The sequence below is a fragment of the Colletotrichum acutatum genome (assembly GCF_030867785.1).
Source record: "Colletotrichum acutatum strain CBS 112980 chromosome Unknown BDZ83scaffold_52, whole genome shotgun sequence".
Classification (NCBI taxonomy): domain Eukaryota; kingdom Fungi; phylum Ascomycota; class Sordariomycetes; order Glomerellales; family Glomerellaceae; genus Colletotrichum; species Colletotrichum acutatum.
The window spans coordinates 266800-291681 of NW_026849046.1; the positions used below are offsets into that span (position 1 = coordinate 266800).

The 24882-nt window shown below is 53.5% G+C and overlaps 9 protein-coding genes and 1 non-coding gene across 10 annotated transcripts; 1 reads left to right on the forward strand and 9 right to left on the reverse strand.

Annotated features, from left to right (window-relative positions):
• Positions 1 to 2311: 2311 nt before the first annotated feature.
• BDZ83DRAFT_578726 (FAD binding domain-containing protein) lies at positions 2312 to 4083 on the forward strand (the record flags this gene model as incomplete). Its single annotated transcript, XM_060505160.1, has 2 exons — positions 2312 to 2589; positions 2649 to 4083. The coding sequence occupies 2 exons, from the start codon at positions 2312 to 2314 to the stop codon at positions 4081 to 4083; spliced, it is 1713 nt and encodes a 570-aa protein (XP_060364497.1).
• Positions 4084 to 4499: 416 nt separating this feature from the next.
• Positions 4500 to 5988, reverse strand: BDZ83DRAFT_578660 (glycoside hydrolase superfamily; the record flags this gene model as incomplete). The annotated part of the gene is made up of 3 exons (XM_060505152.1): positions 4500 to 4559; positions 4628 to 5336; positions 5390 to 5988. The coding sequence occupies 3 exons, from the start codon at positions 5986 to 5988 to the stop codon at positions 4500 to 4502; spliced, it is 1368 nt and encodes a 455-aa protein (XP_060364498.1).
• Positions 5989 to 6620: 632 nt separating this feature from the next.
• BDZ83DRAFT_623214 (general alpha-glucoside permease) lies at positions 6621 to 8029 on the reverse strand. Its single transcript, XM_060508370.1, has one exon. It carries the CDS (start codon positions 7998 to 8000, stop codon positions 6936 to 6938), a length of 1065 nt encoding a protein of 354 aa, XP_060364499.1. The 5' UTR covers positions 8001 to 8029; the 3' UTR covers positions 6621 to 6935.
• Positions 8030 to 9209: 1180 nt separating this feature from the next.
• BDZ83DRAFT_558080 (uncharacterized protein) lies at positions 9210 to 12122 on the reverse strand (the record flags this gene model as incomplete). The annotated part of the gene is made up of 4 exons (XM_060503534.1): positions 9210 to 10103; positions 10158 to 10301; positions 10366 to 11953; positions 12004 to 12122. Coding segments are annotated over 4 exons (2745 nt in total), but the record flags the coding sequence as incomplete, so codon positions are not given.
• A 535-nt stretch (positions 12123 to 12657) lies between these two features.
• BDZ83DRAFT_779363 (glycosyl hydrolases family 31-domain-containing protein) lies at positions 12658 to 15007 on the reverse strand (the record flags this gene model as incomplete). The annotated part of the gene is made up of 2 exons (XM_060515515.1): positions 13853 to 15007; positions 12658 to 13796 (listed from the first exon to the last, which is right to left on the reverse strand). Exons 1-2 carry the CDS (start codon positions 14733 to 14735, stop codon positions 12658 to 12660), a joined length of 2022 nt encoding a protein of 673 aa, XP_060364501.1. The 5' UTR covers positions 14736 to 15007.
• Positions 15008 to 15426: 419 nt separating this feature from the next.
• On the reverse strand, positions 15427 to 17953 carry BDZ83DRAFT_719995 (fungal-specific transcription factor domain-containing protein; the record flags this gene model as incomplete). The annotated part of the gene is given in 6 exon segments (XM_060512235.1): positions 15427 to 16449; positions 16465 to 17074; positions 17099 to 17374; positions 17472 to 17539; positions 17675 to 17800; positions 17864 to 17953. The coding sequence occupies 6 exon segments, from the start codon at positions 17951 to 17953 to the stop codon at positions 15427 to 15429; spliced, it is 2193 nt and encodes a 730-aa protein (XP_060364502.1).
• Positions 17954 to 18358: 405 nt separating this feature from the next.
• Positions 18359 to 19207, reverse strand: BDZ83DRAFT_779370 (uncharacterized protein; the record flags this gene model as incomplete). Its single annotated transcript, XM_060515516.1, has 3 exons — positions 18359 to 18737; positions 18771 to 19081; positions 19105 to 19207. The coding sequence occupies 3 exons, from the start codon at positions 19205 to 19207 to the stop codon at positions 18468 to 18470; spliced, it is 684 nt and encodes a 227-aa protein (XP_060364503.1). The 3' UTR covers positions 18359 to 18467.
• Positions 19208 to 19947: 740 nt separating this feature from the next.
• Positions 19948 to 21135, reverse strand: BDZ83DRAFT_578732 (zinc-binding dehydrogenase; the record flags this gene model as incomplete). The annotated part of the gene is made up of 2 exons (XM_060505161.1): positions 19948 to 20151; positions 20215 to 21135. 2 exons carry the CDS (start codon positions 21133 to 21135, stop codon positions 19948 to 19950), a joined length of 1125 nt encoding a protein of 374 aa, XP_060364504.1.
• A 918-nt stretch (positions 21136 to 22053) lies between these two features.
• On the reverse strand, positions 22054 to 22148 carry BDZ83DRAFT_t156. Its single transcript has one exon. It is a non-coding gene; the product is annotated as a tRNA-Ile (tRNA).
• BDZ83DRAFT_623224 (family 61 glycosyl hydrolase) lies at positions 22088 to 23721 on the reverse strand. The gene is made up of 3 exons (XM_060508371.1): positions 23260 to 23721; positions 22909 to 23167; positions 22088 to 22842 (listed from the first exon to the last, which is right to left on the reverse strand). Exons 1-3 carry the CDS (start codon positions 23561 to 23563, stop codon positions 22464 to 22466), a joined length of 942 nt encoding a protein of 313 aa, XP_060364505.1. The 5' UTR covers positions 23564 to 23721; the 3' UTR covers positions 22088 to 22463.
• Positions 23722 to 24882: the final 1161 nt, after the last annotated feature.

Here is a 24882-nt window from a genome sequence, read left to right on the forward strand (position 1 = left end):
CTTGGGCATCTGCGGAGACGAGGATTTTTGGCTTTGGGACATCCACGGGAACTGGAGAATGATCAGGAGAGGGAGGCGATCCGGGCACGAGAGAACCACTAAAAAAAAGGGAAAAGGGTCCTCTTCGTGACTCGGACACGCTGACATCGAACAAGTTTCCAGTGTTCTACGCCCTACGGGGAATTCCTCTCGGATCCGAACTTCCCTCTTGCCAAGGAACCAAACCAAGGGAGCAGCCACAGTCTTAGCTCACAGATACCACACACACCTTTTCGGAGGGAGAAAAAACGTTGATCGGGACGGGACGTGAATGTCTGTGCTGTCCGGCCGCCGGCGTCGTGGTGGCTGACTGTTTGTTTTGCCGCCCGCTTGTATGAGGCACTTTAATGCCGATTTTGCACAACGGCCGCCAATCCCTTTTCAATAGTGTTTCCTAGCAGCGTTGATCTCAACTACTGGACGGAACTTATGTCATGAAAACGTCCCAATAACGTTGATCCTATGACCGCACATGATTCAACTCAGCTGCACTCAAGTTTGGATGAACGTCGTGGTTCAACCACACCACTGTCTCATTCATGAGTTCGTGAGACCCGAGGGGTGGGAGACCCTTGGACGAGATTCTTGGGGCGCACCCAGTCGTATTTGCAGACAATGTCGCAATCAGCCAAAGCTTCGCAACTTGCACCCTGTTTTCCGATCGAGCATGAACCACTTATCAAGATATTTATCAGACGTTACAACGGCGGCCCAACTCCATGGATAGTTTGGCCAAGCCCCTCGTTCTTCTATACGTTGCCTCGTACGATGCGGTTGCTACCGAATCTTGGAGGAACCGAGGAACTTCATCTCATCGGCATTTGGCGAGTTCAGGTTAGACCGCCGCGAGGCCCCTGCAGTTGGCCCCCCTTGAAAGTCTGAAGGATGCGTGGGTCTGCTTGATCGATCCTCTTTTCTTACCAAGGATCTGGTGGCGAGCCCCCAATCGGGCCGGGGTTCGATAGACTTTGCTGAAGAACCCCCGCAGCTTCAATTTCCGGCCCAGGTTACGCCCGACTATTGAAGATTCCTCGAAAACGCCGAGGAGAAGTCCGGGATATTGTCCAGTCAGTGACCACCAGTTGGATCAAAGGTTGGCTAGTAACCAGCAACGAGCCGTCACGAGATTCCGAACCGAACCGCACCAACGACAGGCCGGCCATGGATGTGAGCATCAACACCATCGTCATTCTTGCGTCGACGGTAGCACTACTTCAACAGCCGGTTTCTGCCCATCGTCTCAGAGCATAAGCGAACTGCACTCTGCAAGGAACGATGCGTGATTCTGCAGCAATTTGGAGTTGTTGGACGAGGGATTCGTCAGGATTGCTGCCGGGAACACTGCACCCTTTGATCTGCGAGCCACTCTCCAGTCCCCGCTGAACAAGACTTTGGAAGAGCGAACAACCTGACCGCGTGGAGCCCGGCCGTGCAAGCCTGACCCGGCCTTTGGTCAGGTATTGGAAGACGGCGGACCACGGAACGCTCGTGGCCCGGATCTTCATCGCCTTGCGAAGTCGTGGGAGCCGGGATCGTGAGAGAGAGCAGGCCGCCAGAAGCGACAGCGAGAAGTCAAATGGAGTTTCAGGCGGAGATAGGTATCAGGATGTCCGGTGTCGACTGTCAAGTCTCGCACTCCGGGCTCCAGTCTCCAGACTCGCTGACCGTCCTGGCCACTAGTGGCCGATAGACCGAGGCACCCGGCATCCCTGGTGTCCGGCCGATATCTAGGACGATATCGACCTCGTCTCCCGCTCCACAGCCCGCAACGCTTTACCGCCCCTGGCCAGGGATGGCAGGGGAACAAGAGGGAACCAGCCACAAACGGCACTGCACGAAAATCGACCCTAGGGGCTTCTTCCCGTTATTGTTCCCTTCTCGAACGATAGCAAGACGGATTCATCAGCAACAGGTAAGAAGTGCGGCAAACTTCCACTAGTTTGAGGGGGCGAAGTCCGCCTTCTATAGGACCCCAAATCTCGGTCGAAACCCCAGTCGGGAAGCGTCCTCCCTGTCGAGATGGACTCTCCAAACCTCCATGCCGTGGTCCCGGAGGTCGGGTAGGACACTTCCTGCAGCATACTAAAAGTGATGCCCATGGCCACCGGTAGGAAAAACTTTCTTTTGATGAAATGGTCCAGCGGCATTTCCCTCTCTTTTCCTCTGCCCCCTCCCCCCGCCCTCTGTCTCCCTTCAGCCGTCGATCTTTGTCTCACATTGCGCTGCCTTTGCCTTTGCCTTTCCAACCCAGGTCAAAGTAAAGTAGTCCAAGATGAAGAGCTTTGTCCTCCAAGCGGCCCTCGCCGGTGCGGCCCTCGCTGCTCCGAACCACCGAATCGGCACCGCCTTCACTGAGCGCGCCGCCGGTGACTGCAAGTGTTTCCCCGGCGATGCTTGCTGGCCTGCCACGGCGCAGTGGGATGCCCTCAACACCACTGTTGGCGGCAACCTGATTGCGACTGTCCCTCTTGGCGCGCCTTGCCACGACCCCGTCTACGATGCGGCCACCTGCGCTACTCTGCAGAGTGAATGGCAGGATGCGGAGATCCAGTAAGTGTCGATCCCATCTTCATGATATTGACGACATCAAGTGACTAACGATGATGTAGCATGGGATCTTCTTCTTCCATCATGGCTCCCTTCTTCGCCAACCAGAGCTGCGACCCATTCCAACCGCAGTCTCGTGCCTGTACTCTGGGTAACTACGTTGTCTACGCCGTCGACGCCAAGACCCCCGAGCACATCGCGGCCACTATCTCCTTCGCCGCCAAGAACAATATTCGCTTCATCATCCGTAATACCGGCCATGACTACCTTGGTCGCTCTACCGGAGCCGGGGCCCTCTCCGTCTGGACTCACCACCTGACCAGCACCGAGGTTGTTGACTGGAACACCGCCTCCTACACCGGCAAGGCCATGAAGGTCGGTGCCGGTACCCAAGGCTTCGACGTTATGGAGGCTGCCCACAACGCCGGCCTTGCTGTTGTTGGCGGCGAATGCCCTACCGTCGGTATTGCTGGAGGTTACACCCAGGGTGGTGGCCACAGTGCTCTGTCCACTTCCTTCGGTCTCAGCGCCGATAATGTCCTGGAGTGGCAGGTCGTCATCGCCAACGGTACTCTCCTGACTGCTTCCCAGACCGAGAACGCTGATCTCTACTGGGCTCTCTCCGGCGGTGGCCCCGGTAACTGGGGTGTTGTCACCTCCATGACCGTCAAGGCTCACGCCGATGCCAAGTTCGGTGGTGCCACTCTCGTCATGATGGCCGCCGACAACGACAACACTGCCTTCTTCAACGCCATCGACGCCTTCCACGAGGAGCTTGCCGGTATGGTCGACGGCGGCTCCATGGTCGTCTACTACTTCGCCGCTGGTTTCTTCCAGATCGCCCCCCTCAACGCGTACAACAAGACCGCCGATGAGGTCAAGACCCTGCTCGCCCCCTTCGTCGCCCGTCTCGACGCTCTCAACATGAACTACACCACCACCTACACCGAATACGAGAGCTACTACAACCACTACGACAAGTACTTCGGCCCTCTGCCCATCGGTAACATCCAGGTCGGTATCGCCCAGTACGGCGGCCGCCTCATTCCCCGCGACAACATCACCAACATCGGGTCCTTCTCCCGTAGCGTCGCCGAGAAGGGTGCCACCTTCATCGGCGTCGGAACCGACGTTGGCAAGTTCGGCACCAAGGAGACCAACTCTGTCACCCCCGCCTGGCGCAACGCCCTCGTTCACGCCACCCTGACCACCGTCTGGAATTTCACCGCCCCTTGGGAGGAGATGATTGCCAACCAGGACCTCATGACCAACGTCATCATGAAGGAGATTGAGGCTCTCACCCCCACTGGTGGTGCCTACATGAATGAGGCCGACTTCCAGCAGCCCAACTTCCAGACCGAGTTCTTTGGCAGCAACTACAAGTCCCTCCTGTGCCTGAAGCAGAAGTGGGACCCTGAAGGATTCTTCTACGTTCGCAACGCCGTTGGCAGCGAGTCGTGGAGTGTTGCTGATAATGGAAGAATGTGCCGTGTCTGAGTCGGAGGAAATACCCATAGTAATTGAATAACACTTTTGTTTTTGTCAATGTCTTGCCTCAGTCTCACCGGTGATCGCATGCAATAAACAGCCAAACTCGGCACATAGGTTTACTGCACTAAGTTCAGAATACCAGCCTTGCAGTTGGTTGCGTTTAGGTAGCTGAAGTTCTATTACTTGACCATGGACATACTGAACTTGCAGTGACTAAGATAGGTGAGTCTCATGCCATGGAATTACGGAACTCTTAGTTTCTGCAAGACGGGTAGAGAACTTTTGATTATATACTACCACGATAAGATCGATCTATCTACAGAGAAGAATACCTTTGTTCGGGTTTGTCCTTTCGTTGCCTTGGGAACATTCAGTAGACCATACCCATTTACTGAGTAGGATGGTAAGCGCCTGTCTCAGGCTTAGAAGAGCTCAAAAGCGAATGCGGTGGAGTTGGTAGGTGGCTCGACAATGATCGTAAGCTGGAAAACCAAGAATTAGCATCCCTATCACACATGAAAGTTTTCAATCAAAGACAAGGATAACTTACGCTGTCAGAAGCGGATGAAATGCTGGTGACACCCAGATCGACCGGACCCCCAACCTCAGCCTTGGTACCAGCCCAGTCGAAACGAAGAGTGCGGACTTGGACGGATCCGTCGCTGGGAAGACCGAGCCTGCTGAGCCCAGAGACTTTGATCTCGTAATTTTTCTGAACGGTCCTGGTTCCCGCGAGGATCTTGATGCTGTTGTTCTCAACGGTGGCAAAGACATCAAACGTCCGGTCGGCCGAAGCAGTGGTGGCAACGCGCTCGCCGGTCATCTGGGCGTAGTACTTGTATACCTGCCACTCTCCGTTGGGCTTGTACGCTCCGCTGGCATCCTTGAAGAGCAAGTCGGCCATGTAGTTGTGCAGGTCGGAACCGCCGCCCCAGTTGGCGCGGAGACCGCGAAGGTTGTGGCGTTCAAGTTGGGAGAGGTAGAAGACGCCATTGGCTGGGTTCTGCTCGGATGGCCAAGCGTACTCGTTCAAGTCGATTGGGCGGTCTGGAAGGTTGTAGGTGCTTTGGAGGGTCTTGAAATCGGGAACGACTCTGTCGGGCTCACGCTGCCACTCGCCAATTTGATGCCAGGAGTAGATATCGGGAACGGCGTCGTTGGCTGCCACCTTGGACATCCAAGCCTTCCAGTTATCCAAGTCAACGGCTGGGGCGTTGGCGGCTGATGGTCCACTGATCAAAGTTCCTGGAAGTTCGGCCCTGAGATTCTGTTAGGTGACATCGAAATGATTAATAGTGAGTGGTTATCAAACCTAATGATCTTGTGAGCCCGGACATAATACTCTAGGTACTGATCCCACGATCGAGCCCAGAAGATGTCAAGATCAGGCTCGTTCCAGATATCAAAGACAAGCCCGTCGAGCATGTTATTAGACTTAATGTCATCGACAAGACGGTGGAGGAAAAGCTCAGTCTCTGTCCAGTTGCCATTGTCACCGGGGAAGATTGAACCTCCCGCCTGGCCGCCATCGGCACCCCAGAGGTCGTGGGGCAAGAGGATGAAATCAGCTCCGTACTTGCGCGTGGTCCGGTAATTGGAGAGGGCCGAGTCGAAGCGCTGCTGGTATCCGTCGAGTCCGCCGATCCACCCAGGAGCTAGAATCTGGGCACCCCCGGCACGGCTGGCGTGGAACTTGATGTCAGTAACGAAGTAGTCGGGGATGGAGGTGTCAATCTCTCTTCCGTTATCGGGGAACCCGTAGATGAAACCGGAACCGAGAAATCTGGCTGGACCACTAGGGTTCGCGATATCGACAGTTGCTGTGCCAGCTGGGGATTGTCGTACAGCCAGACCAGTAACATGGCCAGCTGTAAGAGCTGCAATGGCAGAGAAAGCCTTGAGAAAAGACATGTCAATGACGGAAGGATTGAATGGTGTCGTGTCAAGATGAATCAGCTGTTGACTGCATGCTTTCAATCATCCTTTCATCTACGAAACTTCCTACTTTATACCTACATCGCGATGCCTCGTCGCGATGAGAAGTCATTCCAAGTATGAACCACCCCACCGGAGTAAATGTTTTGACAGATACTTGCACACGGCAGATCGGCGCATCTTGTGCGACGTTTGACGCTATCCTCCAATTCCCCGCATGCCAAGGTGAAGCTGCAAGAGCTCGTTCACAATTCGCGGGGAAGAGCGGATGGGAACATCCACTATCAACACAACGTTGATCCTCCTCCACCGGGCGTTGCGACACTTCTGCGGGGTTCACAATAGTATCACGAACGGAGAAAATGGCACAGCCCGGAAGACGCGTCGCGTCTGAGGTTGAATCTTTACTTGCCGCCATCATGAGCGCAGATCATCATTTACCGCAGACCTGTGGGATGATTACGGAGGTTGTCATCTGGGACCCAATGCCTGGCTACTACTCGACTTCATGATCTAAAGCATTACAAACCAAGATGCATCTGGAATTCCGATTTGAACACGTTGCTCACAGGTAAGTTGTAGCACTGGTACTGAGTAAATAGGTCGAGTACTTTTTTAATAAAGGAGACTGATTGAAGAATAGCAAGGTATAGCTACGGTAGCGACGGTACTGGTTTCTAGAAGTATGGAGGAACGAACTCAAGCTCTGAATTATAACTCGCTGATCTATTCATCATTATGACAGGACAATCCAACCTATGGCTGGTCGATGACTCGATGTTTGATATATAATCAGGCTCTCAAGCAAAGGATTGGCAGTAACAGCATGGATTAGGTCCAATTGCAATACGAAAGACTCTTGACGAAGGTATGAAACTAAATCTCCTACTCTAAAGGAGGGGACAAGTGGTTTGGATAAGAACTCAGCCTTCTTTGGCCAGGACTTCGTCGCCGCTGGCATAAGCATCGACTCTGTAAGATGCAAACTTGGATGCCTTGACGCGCCTTGCAAAGAGAATGTCTAATTCCTCAAATGTCTTGTCCTTTGTCTCAGGGAGGCGGAAGAAAGTCCAAATGAAGAAAACAAAGGCGCAACCTCCCCAAAAGAAACCCGTCTTTCCTCTCCAGTCACCGGCCGTTGGGTTGAGCATGTAAGGGTTGATGACATTACAGACAATCTGAGCAATGTAGTAGGCAATACGGCTGAGGCAAACGCTCTTGTTGCGGAGACGAGTCGAGGAAACCTCGGAGATGATGGCGTAACAGATTGGTCCGACGGTGAGGTAGTAGACACCAAGCCAACCCAGCATCATGCCAGCCTGAGCGTAGTTCGCACCATCCGAATTAGGGGCACCGGCACTGATGGCACCGACGACGAGGAGGATCAGAGCCAACGCCCCAAGACCCCATAGATACAGCGTGCGACGACCGAAGCGACCGAGAAGCCCCCATGATACGATCGTACCAACAGAGGCAATACCGAGGCCACCGACGGACATGCGAAACGAGATCGATTCCGGCAAACCGGCTTGGACGAAGAAGTAGGTTGGTGTACCTCCCATAGCAGAGCCGCAAAAAGGCTGTGCAGCAAATGCCATGCAGGCGATCTCGGTTCTCCGGAGGTCAACGCCGCGGAAGCAATCGAGATACGAGGTTCCTTCGTCCATCTGCTGCTCAATCTCATTAGTATGAATCATCATGGCAACTTTCTGCTTCGAATTGACGGCTTCGGACGCGGAGCCGAGACGAAGGACAGACTTCTCGGCTTGCTCATAGTCGCCGAGGCGGACGAAATGCCAAGGGGATTCGGGCGCGAACCATAAGACGGCGAAAAGCGGTAGCGGCCAGACCCATTGAATCGCAAACGGCACGCGGTACGACCACTGGTTGCTGCCATCGGAGAAGCCTGCCTGAACACCGGCTGAAATCAGCTGGCCGAGGGCCCAGCAGAGGTTGACGAAGACGGTAAGGTAGCCGCGCAGCGCCATCGGGCAGACTTCGGAGGCGTAAGCTGGAGCAGTTGTCGCGAAGACGCCCCAGGGGATGCCGCAGAGGAATTGGCCGACGAGGAGGACGGGGAGGTTCGGCGAGAAGAAGGAGATGAAGATAAAGGCGACGATGCTAGCCAAGGATGCGAGAAGAACCTTTCGGTACCCGAAGCGATGGGTGAAGTATCCGTTCGCGAAAGCGCCGATAATTGTACCGACACTGACTGCATTGCTCAACCCGTTCTGCCAGGATGCTGTGATCTCGTACGTGCCCTTGCTGGGGAGGTATTCGCCGTAGTGTCGTTTGAAAGCGGGCTGAGCAAAAAAGGACGAGATGAGGACGATGTCGTAGCCTTCCATGATGATGGCGGCGGAGACGAGGACAGACCACATGGCAGCCTTGGGATAGCGGCGGATAGCCTCCATGAAGCCAAGTTTGTGCTCGTTGTCTGCGGCCTGCTTGGCCATGGCCAAGTCTTTGATAGCATAGTCCCCGGTGGGAGCATGCTCGAGCTGACCGATCTCGAGTGGCTCTTCTTTGGTGGTGCCCATTGCGGCGGCTGATGAATGACTTGATTCTAAAACGTAAGGTAAATGATAGAGAATGAGAGTTGGTGATAGCTTCGAACCTTCAACGTGTTACAGTGCAATTATCAGCGTCGTCGTGAAGATGATCGACAAGCGAGGTTCGGAGATGGTGGAGAATCTAGACATGATATAGAGACGCATGTAACGCCAGAAGGATATTGTTTCTGGTCACTGTCTTCTTCGTCGGGACGGTATCCCACAGCTTGGAACACACGTTGTCCCCGCATGTTGTCAGTCGAAGATCCGGGGTAACATGCGGAGAAAGAGTTTGTGGTAATTAGCCTTTCTGGCACAAAGAAGTCGTCGTGCCATCTGATGGCTTGTTTGGGTAATTGTCTTTGCCATTTGTGGCATGATGTCTCCACCCCCACCGGAGTTTTCTAACTTCTCACTAGAATAACCACCCGATCCATGGCTATACCGGGCTGCCAGCTCCGGTGGAGAGTCCATCGCCCGCTCTCGAGGAGGGATAACCTAGTCCGCGGTGGACTGAACGAGCGAGTCCAGGAGATCGGCGTATGTTCGTTCTGCTCCCCAGACCGAGTGCCCCCTGCCATGCTCGATTGCACCTCCGCTCCCAACGCTACTCGCTGTGTCTCCGTTCTGCTCCGGTCTCCCCTTGAGCATCTGCATCCCTTCTTTGAGAATCTTTCGAGGAGCCCCATCATTGCAGATATCACCCACCTTGGCCATGTGGCCCGCCATCTTATGGCCTAGCCTCACATAAGTCTGCACCATCTCGTCGTCACATGGCCGGTCGAGGTGGAGGAAGCTAGGCTCTGGGTCCTCTTCAACTTCTGCCACTGCCTCCATCGGGCTATGTTGCTGGCCGGGGCCGTCGCTGGCCAAGTGAGAGCTCGGGTTCTGATGCCGCTTCATGAACAGCATCATCGTGCTGTACGCCCAAACCACCAATGTTGCAGTGAATATGCCAAAGGGCTCCAGAAAGTTGCCAACGCTGTAGCGACGGATGTGCCAAAGCATTGCGCCTGCATGAACGACCGATAGTCTGGCCTTGTACTGGTCACGCAGAGCCCACTGGGTGACGAGAGATCTCGCCTTTTCAACTTTGGAGTTGTCAACGTTGCGGGAGGATGCTCGCGCCGAGGCGGCAGCGGCTAGTGTTTGTAAGTGTGTTATAGGAGCGAGAAGTACGAGGCGAGATAGGTGGAGATGTAAGATGACGGGATGCTCCCATCCACCCGCTTTGGCGATGATCGCGTTAGCGTTCCAGTGGAGGAGGTCGAGGGAGTCGCAGGCACTGTTCCGCCATCTCGATAGGATAGGCAGCGACGGGGGCCAAGTCTCCTCGGCGGTATCACCAGGACCGCACTTCTGGACGTCGGCTGTCGGTGTCCATGAGTTGAGCCTGATCTGGTTGTGGTATATCGCTTCCTTGGTACGCCTGATGATGGCGTACGTGAGCACCATGGTGCTGAAGTCAGCCAGGTTCGGTGGCAGTCTCTTCTCCATGTAGAGCATTTCCATGGCCTCAGGTAAAGTGACTGCGGGTTCCTCGATGTGTGAGTTTGAGTGGTGCCATGATTGTGTTGGACGGTCGAGTTACACACCTGGCTTAGACTGCAGCTGCCCCAGTTTCTTTGCAGTAGGCTGGTCCCAGATAGAATCAAGGCACGGCATCTGGCCTTTTGCATCGCCCAATTTGAGTAATACATCTTGACCCCTCTCCAGGAATACAATAGCATCAAGAATCTAGAGTACGAAAGACACGTCAGTTCATGGACTCTGTGAACTACAACTAGCGTCTTGCACGTACCCATATCATGAGGCCAGTTCTTAGTCTGGCCTCCCTCTCCAGCCATCTTGTGAGGGCATGTGGTCCATCTACGTATTGCGCTACTTGTTGCGTATCCTCACGTTTACCCAGCAGATCCATCTTTCGACAGGCATTGATCAAGAAGTGCCGTACTAGGAATGCCAGATCGTAGCGATCGCCGAAGACACCATTGTGCAGGTTGTGTATCAACCAGAGGGTAGACGTTTGAGCAATGACTAGACCTACTGAATCTTCCCCAGGGCTTGCCAGTGACACTTGACATGAGCCTGCCGCATCATCCAGGGCGCCTGTTGAGATGTAAAATCGTACCGCGCTTTCCAAAAGTTCAAGAAATAGGTCCCTGAAACAGAGATTGACCTCGCCACGGGAGTAAACTGAGCCAATCGCGCAGACTGCCAACAGAAGTGGCCAATTTGCTGGCTCATGATAGAAATCGGTCGATTTCTGTAGGAAGTTATAAGCGGGGTGGAAATGTTGAAAGTACAATCGGAAATAAACTCGAGCGTGTGCTATTGATGGAAGTGGTGTCGCGCTACGGCCTTGAAGAAAAGGTTCAGTGTTGATATGTTGTAGAAGGTTATCGTAGGCCTGCACAGATAGATCAAGCCCTGTCGCTTCATCAGAATCCTTCGGGGTGCCTAGAGCCGCTGTGCTAGGAGTCGGAGTGTCATCTTCGGGCCGCGCTGTGTTCAAGTTATCCAAGACTAGACTTCTTTGTGACGGGCGACCCTTGAAAGGTGCTCTAGATGGAGCACCATCGACATAGTAAGTCGCTGTGGTTGATGACGATTCTACGGATCCAGTCGTACTTCCGTTCGGTCTACTCCTGGGCGTCGTTCCTGATGGATTGAGCTGTTGTGCTGATGCTGGTGGAAGTGCGGCATTCGAAGCCTGGACTGGCTGACTGTTGAGGAGGTTCAGCCAAGGCCCTTGTCGTACGGCCTCATAGGCATTCATGACGGTTTGCACACCGTCCAGGTTGGCTGGAAAAGCTTCTCTCTCGTTTACAGAAGACATGATGCCCCAATCAAAATCTGAGTAGTACTGAGGAGAAAGCCAATTGATGGCCGAAATACCAGCAGATTGCTCGGGAAATTCCTCGTTCTGGATAAAGTTGTTCATGGGATTCATCCCGTAACCTACTTCGCAGTTGTTGACTTGAAAATGTTGACCGTTGTCTCCTGTGACTTGCGGAAGAGTCCACGAGGTTTCGACTGCGCGCCTTTCTGGCGCATGATTCGGGGTCGAGAATGGTATCTCGGTCATCCCTGGAGGTTGTGGAACTTGCACTGGATCGGAATACTCCATGACCTCTCCCTGGCTATCAAGTCTACCTCTGGGAGGAGCACTCTCGTCCGGAGACCGTAACGCTGCACGAGGACCTCGGCGGCGGCCAGCTGGGTATTTGCACTCGAGACCTTTACCTGTGCAGCGACGGCAGGGGCTCTCTTTTGAGCATCGCGAACGGCTCACAGCGCATGCCTGACATGCCCTGGAAGATGCCACGGGCCGCCGAGACTCATTTGCGACCTCATCATGAGAGGCCGCATGACGAGTGAGAACATCCCTATAATCGCGTTAGTAAATAAGACCAGTGAGGAAATTATAATAATGTACAATCGGGAGAAGCTCTTGCCGCATGCCGAGCATGAAAAAGGCTTTTCTCTAGTGTGCGATCGCTTATGCCGAGTGAGATGCTCCTGGCGCCCAAAGGTGCTTCCACAATAGTCGCATTTGAACACTGGTGCATCAGCCGTTGGATTCGCGACGGCGATGACGTCCTCACTCTCGGACGTTGAGTCTGTCCGCTCATTGCCGGCCTGTTCGGTCGCTGCCATTGTGCTGTCATCTTACTCATGAAGTAGACACAGTATCTTGTTCAGCAAGTGAGCGCTTCATGCTGGATCTCTGAGAGAGATGTGAAGAGAAAAGGAGTGAGCGTCAAAGACCTGCTAGTTAGTCTCCTGTCATTTGAAAACAAGGCGGAGAGTATGCACTAAAGACAGTTGGGCTCAGTGGCGTGTTTACCCCGAGAAACGCGAGATGAGATGAGTTCCGGGGCGACTAGCCGCACGCGGGGTAAGGAGGAACACCGTTCATTTGAGCGGCATATGACCCCTTGTAGGTCATGCCGTTTCTCTCACTATTCCGCTGTAACTCGCCAAAAGCGTGGTGGCCAAGAGGGGGACAGCGCCGGATGCGACGTTGAACATTGTCCATGTTCTAGCTACAGTCTCCAGCATCCCGATGGTTCAACTAGAGAAATCTATGCTATTCTGACTTCTGCAGAACCACTTCTGCCTTTGACTTTCTAACAAACACTGGCATCCAATCTAGAGGGCACTGTATCTCAATCTCCTGCCCGCCCTCAAAGTCCTGCTCCTTGAAGCCCTCGTGAGGAAGAGTTGTCCATTGCTCTCCACCACCCAACTTGGGCAGATAGACTTTGGCCTCGGTGATGCCAGGGTTGACAACAGGGCAGCAAAGATAGGCATCACCATACATGTACTGCTCAGCCCCAAGCTGCCAGCACCTCTCATCCCCGGGGAACTCGTAAAACAGCGATCGGATCACAGGCGAACCGTGCTCGTGCGCCTCAGCCATCAGTCTTCGCGTATAGTCTCTCAACTTCTCGCGAATGAAGAGATACTTGCGGCAGATGTCATACACCGCCGGGCCATACGACCAGACCTCGTTGGCCGCTCCACTGCTCGAGGCCAGGCCGCCCGGCTTCGGTTCTCGGTCTCCGTGCAGTCTCATCACGGGGCAGAACGCACCCCATTGGAACCACCGCACAAAGAGCTCGCGGAAGGCCTCGTTCTCGGGATTGCCGCCGTGGAACCCTCCAATGTCGGTTGTCCACCAGGGCAATCCCGCGATGCCCATGTTCAGCCCGGCCGCCAGCTGATTGCGGAAGCTGCCCCACGAGGACGCGATATCACCGCTCCAGACGAGCGCGCCGTACTTCTGGCTGCCGGCCCACGCGCAGCGTAGCAGGTTGACGATGTTCTCCTGGCCGGCCTCCTTCTGACCTTCGAAAAACGTTCGTGCGTACTCTTTAGGATAGATATTACCGACGGACAGGTTCGGGCCGAGGAAGTAGCGGTAGTTTTCAAAGTCGTAGACGGAATACTCTGGCTCGGCTTGGTCGAGCCAGAATGTCTTGATGCCCTTTGAGAAGTAGTTCTGTTTGGCCTTGTTCCAGACGTACTTACGAGCCCCAGGGCTGGTGGGATCGTAGTATACGGTGGAACCTTCGAACTCGAAGTTGGTTCGGATGCCTCTCTCGGTGCGGACGAGAAATCCTTGCTCGAGCATCTCTTGGAAGTTTGACGATCTCTGATCCACTGTCGGCCAGATTGAGACCATGAGCTCGACGTCCAAATCACGGAGCTCTTGTATCATGGCATCTAGAGCTCGAATTAGTTGCTGTTGCAGACGTGGTTGATCAACAAGCTGCTCTTACCTGGATCGGGCCAATACTGAGGGTCAAATTTCCACTCGCCTTGCAATGGCCAGTGGAAGAAGTCGATAACGATGAGATCGAGGGGAAGCTCCCGACGGCGGTACTCCCGGGCGACCTCGAGAAGCTCCTCTTGAGTCTCGTACCGGAGTTTGCACTGCCAGAAGCCCAGGCCGTGCTCGGGCATCATGGGAGCTTTGCCAGTCACACTTGCGTAACGCTGCACGATATCGGCGGGCGTGTCACCAACCACCACCCAGTAATCCAGAATGTTGGTAGAATACGCTTCAAAGACAGTGATGTTCTTTCCAAACACAACGCGACCGATGGAGGGATTGTTCCAAAGGATTCCGTAGCCTAGAGAAGACAACGCAAAAGGCACACTGGCCTGCGAGTTACGGTGTGCTAGCTCAAGGTCGAGGCCCTTAAGATCCAGGAAGGGCTGCTGGTACTGGCCCATCCCAAAAATCTTTTCGTCGGGTCGCTGGCTCTCCAAGCGCATTGTGAGGTGGTAGTCGCCGCCCCGAAGAGGTTTGAACTCGCGAGCCTCGACCTCAATGGCGCTACACTTGGCATCGAGTAGGTCGCGACGATTGCGAGCGTACTCTTCAAGGACGACGACATCATTGGCGTTGTAGATGGTGATTTTGCCCCGCTTGCTTACAACTGCCCTTGCCTTTCCATTGCGTATAGTGGCTGAGCCGCCTTCGGCGAGTGATATCTCTGATTTGACCTGTTTTGGTTCTTCTTCCAAGGCCCATGCCTCAGTTGGCATCACATGGGCCTTGGTAGCTCGGACTCGGAAGGCATCTGGACCCCATGGCTGGATCCATACTTGCTCTCCATCATACTGATAGATCAGAAGGCCGTCCTTTTGATGAATCATGGTGGATATTGTGATTGGATTTCTGATGAGATGGCAGTATTGAGATCGAATTCACTCTAGAAATACAGGCAACGGTTGACAAAGAACTAGTAGATAAACAGAGAACACGGAACCTGCAAGGCAAGTGGAAAGCCAGAAATAAAGATCTCCTCACAAGCTTCGACCCGTTATTCTATCCGGGAACGCATCGGCGGTTTTCCTCTCCAACGGACTTAACGCTGGCGCCTGATCACCGGTAACAGGAACATCCGTTACCATGATGACCCAATTCTTCGAAGCATCTCCACCGGGAGTATCGTCGAGAAGACGGGCCCGAGGGGCTTCTGAAGCTGAGGCCACGCTTCCAGCATGAAGAATCACTAGGTTGGCTGGTTTCGACAATCTCGTTACCCCGCCGGAGCAAGGCAGGTTCGAGCTCCGGTGGGGGGACAACCCCGCGATTCTCCAGGAAACCAAACCGGGTGGACAATACCGGCAGAATTCATCTAGACCAGGACAAGTCAGAAGACTTAGGTGTACCTTGAAACTTGGTTCAAGTCAATGACTAGCTCGCAAACGAGTGTCCTTGATTCCATATCCATCCCTGATCCTGTCTCCCGAAACAACTCTCAGTTAGGTATTCGCTGAACTCCACCGGGTCTCCCTCTCCGACACCGTTTATATCATACATCATGACTAAAACTATTGTCAGCTAAGAAATATAGTTGGGGGACTTCATCTTACTTTGCTCGAACTCCGAGAGCGCTTGCGTTATGATTGGGTCCTCGCTAAAGCTCAGACTCGTTGCGGCATCCTCGGCCATGTCAGCCGCTGGTGTGCTTTGTTGTAGCGCGGTCTGAATGTTGTTGCTGCTTGGGTCCATGGCGTTTGTTTCGGTGCCTCGGCTAGTGACTTCTATCGTGATCGAGCTACCACTTGTTTCATTGTCTCTTCCACTTTGGTCGGATCCCGTCTGAGGCGGAACATCCAAGTGAAGCATTCTCTCCATCTCCTTAGTCATAACGAGCTTCATCAGTTTCGTGAGAATGTTCAGCCCCTGTTCAGCAACAACAGACTTGGACTTGAGTTGGGAATGCATCTCCATCAACTTTCGAAGGCCCATTTTGGAATCATAGGCTTCCCGGCTCAATGGGTCTAGTCCCGTCATGATTGAGAGCGTGACACCGGCAGTGAAAAGATGCAATGCGACAAAAGATAACGCATAGGTGTCTATTACCTCTTTGAAGTGCGGAGTGCAGCCAATGTTGGCAATCTGCAAGGCCGCGTCTCGGCAACTTCGTACCGAGCCCTGGAGCGGATCATTCTCCCCGGTTGAACGGAGATCGGAGCCTTCGGTCGTGCTGATCTTCTTCATCGCTCTATAGGCTAACAAGGGCCTATGCACCAAAATTCTAGCATTTTCATAGGCGAGTTTGAGTGCTAGCCCCTGGATACGAAAAGTGTGCTGATGGTGTTCTGGGCACAGAGAATGATTGGCGCTCCAGGGGCGGCCAGCTGCGGTTGCACTCTCGTCTTCTTTGAAGACCAATTCTTGCGGGAGGTGGCCGTGCCATTCACGGATTTGTTGGTCCAGGCTAGTGACGGTGTTTATGAGACGTTGAACTAGTGGCCCTTCGGTCCTTGCACCAAGCTCATTGCTGTCGGGCTGCTTTCGGTTTCCGTATAGTTCTGAGAGCGCCCTTTTCACGATGATCGACAGCTGCGCCATCGACACCTTGTATGAGAGTACAGAAGCTTTCCCGGTGGATTTCCATCTGATTGACTCCCAAGACGCATCTTTAGATCGCAAGGGATATTGTTCGGGTACTTCGACGTTACAATCCTCGTCCACGATACTAAGAGGAAAGCCGTACAGCATCGAGCAAAAGGTCTCAATCTCGTAGATGGCCCACCAACATCGCTTGCGCGTCTCAGCTGTCCTGTGGACTGGGTTATCAACATCGGGTACCGTCAAGGATTCATCCTCATCTTTGTGTCGTTGATGAAGTTTGAGAGCTTGGGCGATGCGCAGACCACTTCCGCAAATCGGCCAGGCGAGTTCGGGTTCCCCGTGATACAGGTAGAAACTTCCTAACAGGATACACATCTGCACAGCCTCGATGGATCCCAAGGAGACGACGTCGAGGAATCTCACCTTCAGCGTCGCCAATATGTTTTCTTGCAATGAATCTGGATCAACGCCAAGTTCAATGAGTTGAGAGTGCTGCTCGGGGCTGGCGTAGCGGAGGCTAGTTAAGCAGACAGCAAGCACAAGACCAAGTATACCGGGATTCGCTTTTCTTGGTGAAGATCCCGGTGATGCAGTCGTGTGAAGCTCTTGAACTCGGGCCCGAAACTCGCTTGTGAAGAATATCATCATAAACCAATGGATCTTCTCGAAGTAAATGTTAATAAGCAATGCCACAGGGGCTTGAGCTGGCAAGACGGAAAGAAAGTCTCTTTGGGCTGCGCTCATGGCGCCATGGTGCCGTGAGATAGATCGGATCCGCTGTTGGGAAAGGGGTCGAGCTAATGACTGGATGGAAGCACCGGCTTCTCTGGCGTCTTCGTGGGTACCTCGCGAAGTCCACTCGGTAGCTGCGAAAGCTGAAGTGTCTGCTTCTTCCGGCGTGTGTATGTCGTGGTGTTGAAATGCCTTGCTCAGAACCCGAGTCAGATGTAAAATTTCTATCCCAGCATTGATATTTGACAATAGTTACCTCGTCTAGGAAGCTGACTGCGGCCGAATTCGTTGACCATGGTCTGCTGGAGGTAACCTGTTCCGAAGATGCCCGAGGTGCGGGACTTGATTCATCGTGAAGTGACTGACGTCCCGGTGAAAGTGTCAAGGGTGGCATGGTAGTAACCATGACGGGAGACGTGCTTGGCTCGGTGGCTTCCTCCGGTCCGGTTGCTCGACGGTCCCGTTTCGCTAGACGAGTCCTGCCCGTGCCTGGCACCCTGTCTGCCTTCCGAGTCCGTGACGGAGTGATGTTGGGCCCCTGGACCCTCCACATGCTAGGTGTCTCATTAATGCATGTTACTCCGGCTCTGATACACAGAGTACAAGGACGTTGAGTATCACACTGGCCAAGGTGGTTAGAATATGTGAAACAACATTGCCGGGCTCAAATGAATGGGCAGCTTACCTTCAATTTCTGTTTTCGACAGCGTTGACATGCGGCTGTAACCTTTCTCCTCGGTCTCTTCGACTCCATGGGAACTGTATCTTCCAACATATTCATTCCCGAAAGTTGGCTCAATTCGATGCACAAAATGTTGACGTGTAGATAGATGTGAGTCTGAGGTTGTACTTGGAAGAACAGAGAGTTCCACCGGAATGAAAGACTAAAGCTAGTAATGCGCTAGGCCATTTACGGTAATTCGTTCCGGTCAAGCATTTGACCAACACGACGTTCCGAACAGGTCCAGCTAGCATTTCCACCCCAGCAAATGCAAGAACTTAGCCAAAATGGCTATTCTTATTATCATTATTACTTCCTGTATCAGGGCTCCGAGACCCGGTAAATCCCTAGAGTAGACGTTGGCAGTCTATGTGTGCACCCTTCAAGATATCTCAACGGACATGACTTTTGGCCAAAAGGCTAACTTCCACTCGTCATCTGATTGTGATAAATTATCGACGTAGGAATTTGTCTGATGGCCTGAAAGAAATTTCTTCAACATAACACGAGAGATGCTAAGTTCAACGTAGCTAGATACATATAAGAGGTTGCTACACTTCCACGTAACTCAGTAACCTCCCGTCGATGGCCCGCTGATGGGCTTAAACTCCACCTCAGTTGGCTGATCCGTGATTCCACGCGTGACCGCAGCCTCCATAATCGCAACGGTAGCAGTGACGCCAATTCGGGTGACCCCAAGTGACATGACGTGAAGCAGATCATCCAGCGTCCGAATGCCTCCAGCAGCCTTTACTTGGACCTCGGGCTTCGAGTGCTCCCTCATAAGCTGCAGATGCCGAACAGTGGCTCCTTTGTAAGTGTACAAGCCATTAGGCTGCTTTACGAAGCCTTACCCAGTTGAAGTCTTGACCAATGCGACGCCAATATCGGAACAGATCTCGCACAGTCGGATAACATGCTCCTCTTCGAGATAGTCATTCTCAAAAATAACTTTGAGTATTGCGCCATGGCGGACGACCACATCGTTGATTTGGCGAATCTCTTCAGCAACGTAGGCCCACTCGCCTCGCAGGACTTTGCCGATATTGGCGACCATGTCAATCTCTTTGCCACCAGCGGCAGCTGCCTGGTTGGCTTCAAAGACCTTGACTTCGGTAGTACTGTTGCCGTGCGGGAAGCCGATCACAGGGCAGACAAGCACGCCACTGCCCTGGAGCTCCTCTTTGGCGAGGGGAAAAAGGTACGGCTCACGCATGCCGTGGCAACGCCGTACTTCTTGGAGATGCGCAAGCCTTCTGGAACATCGGCGTCGGTCATGGTAGGGTGAAGTAGTGAGTGATCAATCATCTTGGCGACCTGCTGAAGGGTGACAGTGATGGTGTTGGTAGTCGAGTGGGATATAAAGGTCGAGATGAATAAATAGAGAAGCGGTGGGAAAGATTGAAGGTAAAGGAAGATGGTGATTGCGACAATAGGTAGCAGAGACTGACCATCCCGACTTGCTGTTACGGGTAGAATACAAACCTCCAGGAAATCTTAGCAGCAGTGTTTTATTGCCTTCAAAGCATGTTGCGTGTACTCTATGTAGATGTTCGAATGTCACTTCCACAGTTCGCTTCCACCGGAGAGAGCCACCAAACTAAGCACCACCAGCTGAAGAGAGACAAATTATGGACGCAATGCTGAAGATTACCGCGCGCTCTCGGGGCAGCCGCGATGGCATAGCTTCAATTCCGGTGGATTCGAATACGGCCTTGATCTCATGACGACACGCAATTCTTCCCATTATGCATCTGTCTGCCTAGTGGCATTCCTTTCTATCCCGGTCTCTTTCCCAAATAGTATTTAGCGATGTCCTTGAGAACATGCGACACATTTCGTGGTACCTTCGAATTCGCCGAGGCTACGAAACATTGCCGTTGCTGATTATGAGCATAATAAGCTGCAGTAGAAGCCATAGGTCTAGACTCAGACCAGTTTTGTGACTCTGAACAAGGGTCACCAGAAGACAGCCGACCCTGTATGACCTTTTCGTATAAGCACTATTTTCCCTGCTAAGTGTGAGGACCGCTTTTTGGTACAAATTACTAAACAACGGCTTCGTTCTCTGACACTCTCCAAACAAGTCTCTCACCACTTACAGCCTTGTTCCGCAGGAGCACAATAGCATCTTGAGCCCGCTCCAGTAATGTGTCTCCTTCGACTATCCTTTGCGGGTTTGGCCTCACCACCTTTTGCTCCAGCAACGATGGTATTATCTCACATTGCATTTTGTCCTTGAACAATTTGTTCTACGTCAAACTTCAGTCAGCAATCAATGTATCCAAAGATCTTTCAAGGGAAATATGCAATACCTTGAGATAGAAATGTGTTCTGACACCTTTCACGACAACACCTTCTTTCCATTGCCCTTCTGCAGGCTCCGTCATCTGGTATACAGGAGCTTCGATCTCTGTCGGGTCTTTGATAACGACAGGGAGCATAACCGCAACCTTGGTGCCTCGGTCCGCCAGATGGGTGATGGGCCCGAGAGATCCCGACAAGTGTCCAATGCAGTCGATAACGTAGGGGACTCCCTTGGGCCCTAGATGATCCTGGATGCTCTGGACCACATGCTTATCTCGATAGTCGAAGCAAGCCGTCGCGCCTAGCGAGGTGAGATACTCGTGATGTTTCCGGCTCGCGACCACCATGAGATTCTTGTAACCCCAGTGCCGGAACACCTCAATGGAGTACATGCCAACTGATCCGGATCCGCCCCACAACAGGATCGGCGCATCCGCTTCCGGGGGCGTCCACCCTTCCGGGATGGGCCACGGGAGCGGCAGTCCGAGATCGATGGCGGCCTGGAAGACGGTAACAATGTTGTCAGGCACAGTCACGGCTTCTTGCATCGTCAGCCCCTTGGGCATCTTACCCAACAAGAAAGTGGGGACGGTGATCAGGGTTTGAGCAGCCTTTTCCTTGCCGTCCTTGTCGTCACGGAATGAGTACCCCAGAACTTTGTCTCCGACCTCGAGGTCGACGTGGTGCGGCCCGGGCCCGACCAGGAGCACCGTCCCTGCAAATGTGTCGCCCAGGATGCGGGGGAACATGTCGATCAGTAGGCCGCCGTCTGCTTGGTGCAGATGGTAGGGCGTGGAGGAGGTCCATTCTACCTGGACAATGACCTCGCCGGCGTCGGGTAGATATGTCGGGGCATCGATGAGGATTAGAGGCTCTCTCGGAGCCTTGACTGCCACTGCGGGATGAATAGCCGGGATTTCGATTTCCATACTGGGCGTTTCTTTGTTTCGACTCTTCCTGTCACTTGTGAAGCTTCCCCGAAAGAACGTATCTTCATCGGGGTCAAGAAGAGGGACGAGCCGGGGTTTTAGGTCGTAGAGAAGCTCGAAGATCAGGACCCACAGCCGATCATACGAGGCGAATCGACAAGTCAAATGGTTCGTTCACAAAAGATGCAGAATTATGATGGAGAAAGACGAGAATAAGCTTTGGATTCTGCTTTTGGGTCAGGGGTCTGATGACAGCATCGTGCATGTCTAGTCCGTCAACTAGCAGCTGTCTTCGTCGCCCCTTACGATGATGGCAGCTCTGCGGGGAGAGGGGGGCTTACCAATCCTGGCTGGGCCCGTCGCCGTGGCAAAAACGCTTACGATCGTCCCAAGAATGTCGGGGCATTGTGGCATTTCCTCTTGCTTTTCCCGCGGTTGTCCGTGTGCAGCATCTGGCTCGTGCGCGTACACGTTTAGGTATTGTTGCTCACGTTGAGATGAACGCCGCGGCGACGTATGCCACCGGCGCCGGGAGCCGGGTGGAATGTGCCTTCATAAACATTTGAGCCGTGGCCGGCCTTCTTCGGCGCCTAGAGAACGCCCATGTCTGTCCAGTCTTACTTTGGTCGATATGTCATTAGAGGATACCGCAGGCAGCGGGCTCTCTTCCCCGAAATCATCAGTGAAAAGTGTGGACAGTTCCGGCCCGACGTCCGTAAGCGGAAGAAATGCGACTCGGCGAGAACCGGCGAGAAACAAGACTGCCGATCCGGGTGCGTGCTCCACCGTCTCCACAGTTCCGGGCTTAAACGCTGGACTCACTGGCACACTTTCTAATGGAGCAAAACTTCGCCAAAACTCACAAAAGTGAATTCCAAGAGCCAGGAAGCATCCCTAGGCGTCCAATGCAAAAGGTCATGATCAGTGGGAGGCTTGAACTCCCGGCCTTGGCATTACAGAACATTTCTGGTGAAATATTAGTACCACGCTCTAACCAACTGAGCTAACCGACCAGTTGTTGTTGAACATTTCGGCGCTCTAGGGTGTCTAGGTTGGATCCACTGCGTGATTTTCGTTCAAAGTTGTGGCTCCACACACTCCAACAGAGAGTATGGCACAGAACAGGTACATTGACCAGGATAGATATATCAACGATGATTATGTCTTGTCAATCTGTCTGTTGGTTGACAAGTTCGGTCAGCCGTATGTGGCTACATACTGCCTTTGGTCGGGAAGTACATGTAACCCCCGATCAGCGCGCGCAGTTTGAACCCAGAAGCCCATTACGATTCTTTCCAAAGCCCCAGCTAACTCTTTAGATCCAAGACTCAAGGCAGGCACTGGCTATAGTACTGATTCGAGACTTTGCAAGTCCCCTGAGAGCAGGTCGTACCGCCAGTCCATCCTTGACCGCCGCATTGACCGTACAAAGCCACAGTCTTGCCGCCGCTGCCGCTGGACGGAGGAGAGCTCGACACAGGAGCGGAGCTGGAAACAGCAGGGGACCCATTGCCACTTCCAGAACTTCCAGAACCTGAACAGCTAAGCACAGAAGGGCCCGGGATTTTGTATGAGCGGCCGCCGTTTGTTGGCTTCCCGGAACCATCGTAGATGTTGATGAGAATGCCTGGGTCGGTCGCAGAGTAGGCGCCGGGAAACTTGACGGTGTTAGAGCCGGCGTTGGTGCCTGAGCCAGTCACCCGAATTCTATAGTACTTAGTGTTAGGAGTCATCAACTATCTCTAAACCTTGTAACAATGTGGTTTAACTTACTGGGCGCATTCCATATAGAACTGGGCCTCTCCTTGTGTAGAGGCAGAGTGAAGGGCAATAATTTCGACGCGTAGGAGGTAGTCTCCAGGAGCTACGCATGAGGGCAGAGTGAAGTAGTGCCAGCCATTGTTTGATATCATGGTGTCAACCGCCCATGTACTTCCGCTCAGGCCGGCTTCGGCAATCTTGAACCAGTTGAGGCCCGTCGTGCCAGTGCTAGCAGCGTTGCTAACTTTGGCCAGGTAGACAACGATAGGGCCTGTTGTTACATCCGCGTGAGTACTTCGATTATTCAGGATTCTAACAAAGGACGTAGTGTGATAAGTGAAAGCCCGAGGCTAAGGATCTCACCTTTGTGGCTTGCGGCGATGGGATTATCGGCATCGTTTGTGCCTTGAGCACCTCCAATAATGTGTCCCCACCAAGCACCGACCTTCGCACCAGCGGCGATAGACACAACATTGTTGTCCTTGTACTGAATGTTATTGTTGCAGGCGAAGCCGGCATCGTTGACGTTCTGAATGGGATTGTTGCTTGAAGGCGCGCGAACCCCCTTCAATGCTCCTTGGTCAGCTCCGTTGATGGAGAGCTTCTGGAAGATTGTATGGCCAGACGTGACGGCAACAAGGCCGAGAAAAACACCAGAGAGTCTCATGTTCAAAGATGCTGCGTCGTTGAGCTCTGGTCGAAACTTGGTATACTGGTTGATCGATACTACGTTCAAGCTCGATCTGTGGATGATCGATTGTTCTTATATACGCACATAAGGAATATGTCAAACTTCCCTCTCGCCTAATTTTTCTTGGCATCTGCTGTTAGTGAATGAGTGAGCCTACCACCAAATTACTAACAGCCGAAAACTCTTCACCTCCCCTTGCCGGAGCCCGCATCCGCGATGGCCTCACAGCCGCCGTCGGGCACCGGACTGATGTCGGCCGACCAAGCCGACCCCGAACCAGGCTCCGGGACACCTCCGGAGCCGAACCCCACCTCAAGAGCTAAGCGACGCCGCGACGCCGAGGCACAGCCGACCCGGCCCAGCCTAACGGGAAGCCAGCTTGATGCCACCACCGACGCCCCTACCTCGGCCGAGGGGCCCGCAGCCTCTACCGCATCTGCTCCGAGCGGATCTGCCACAGGGTCCGTCTTGACAGCCCTTGCAGAAGAAGCTAGACAGTACGAGGCACGGAAAGACGTCTTTCTGACCATTGCACGGTCCGTCGACAGCGTTGTCGCCAGCTTTGACGGTTCTAGAAAGCAGATCGCGAAAGAAGCCACTGCCTATGTCATTCAAACCCTCAAGAGACTGATCAATCACGAGACAAGCCCAATAGCGGCCCGGAGTTGGGCGGCTGTCGTCGCACCGATGGCGGGCAACACCACTGCGGCGACCCGGAGCGGCCAGAGCTGCCAGAGCTCTGCCCGCCCGAAGGCCACACTCCCCGCCGAGGATCAGCCGCAGGCGCAGCCGAAGGAGGACCTCCGCATCTTTGCCCGCGTCCCGGAAGAAAGCTTAGCGGCCGCTCGGAAGATCGCACCGTTCGCCGTACGACAGATCGTCTGTAAGGCCGTTGGCCTGGGGCTAGCGGACCTTCCCCACGTCTACCATATCAGCACAGGTTACTCTCTGAAGCCGCGAAACAAGCAAATACAGGAAAGACTACTTACAAGTAAGGCAAAGCTGGCGGAATGCCTCGGCGCCCACCAAGTCGAGACGCCTATCAAGTGGCACACATACGTTGTGCCGCGATGCCCAACAAAACTACACAGCATTGGCGGGGACGTCCTGGACCCAGCCACACTCGTTGAAGATGAGGTCTTCGCACAGACAGGACAGAAGCCTGTCCTTGCTCGACCGTCCCGCCTTGGGCCCAACCCAGTCACGAACGAAATATCTTGGCTCATATCATTCACATCAGAGGTCACGCCCTTCAGGCTCTTCAACCAAAGCGGCAGATCTCTGCCCATCAAAAA

Bases quoted from the DNA above. Each gene is read 5' to 3' on its own strand.
- BDZ83DRAFT_623214 (XM_060508370.1), bottom strand. From the start codon at position 8,000: ATGGCGCTGCGCGGCTACCTTACCGTCTTCGTCAACCTCTGCTGGGCC.
- BDZ83DRAFT_623224 (XM_060508371.1), bottom strand. From the start codon at position 23,563: ATGAGACTCTCTGGTGTTTTTCTCGGCCTTGTTGCCGTCACGTCTGGC. The intron at 23,168-23,259 runs GTGAGATCCTTA...ATGTAACAACAG, and splicing joins CATCGCCGCAAGCCACAAAG to GCCCTATCGTTGTCTACCTG. The intron at 22,843-22,908 runs GTAAGTTAAACC...TAAGTACTATAG, and splicing joins TTCTATATGGAATGCGCCCA to AATTCGGGTGACTGGCTCAG.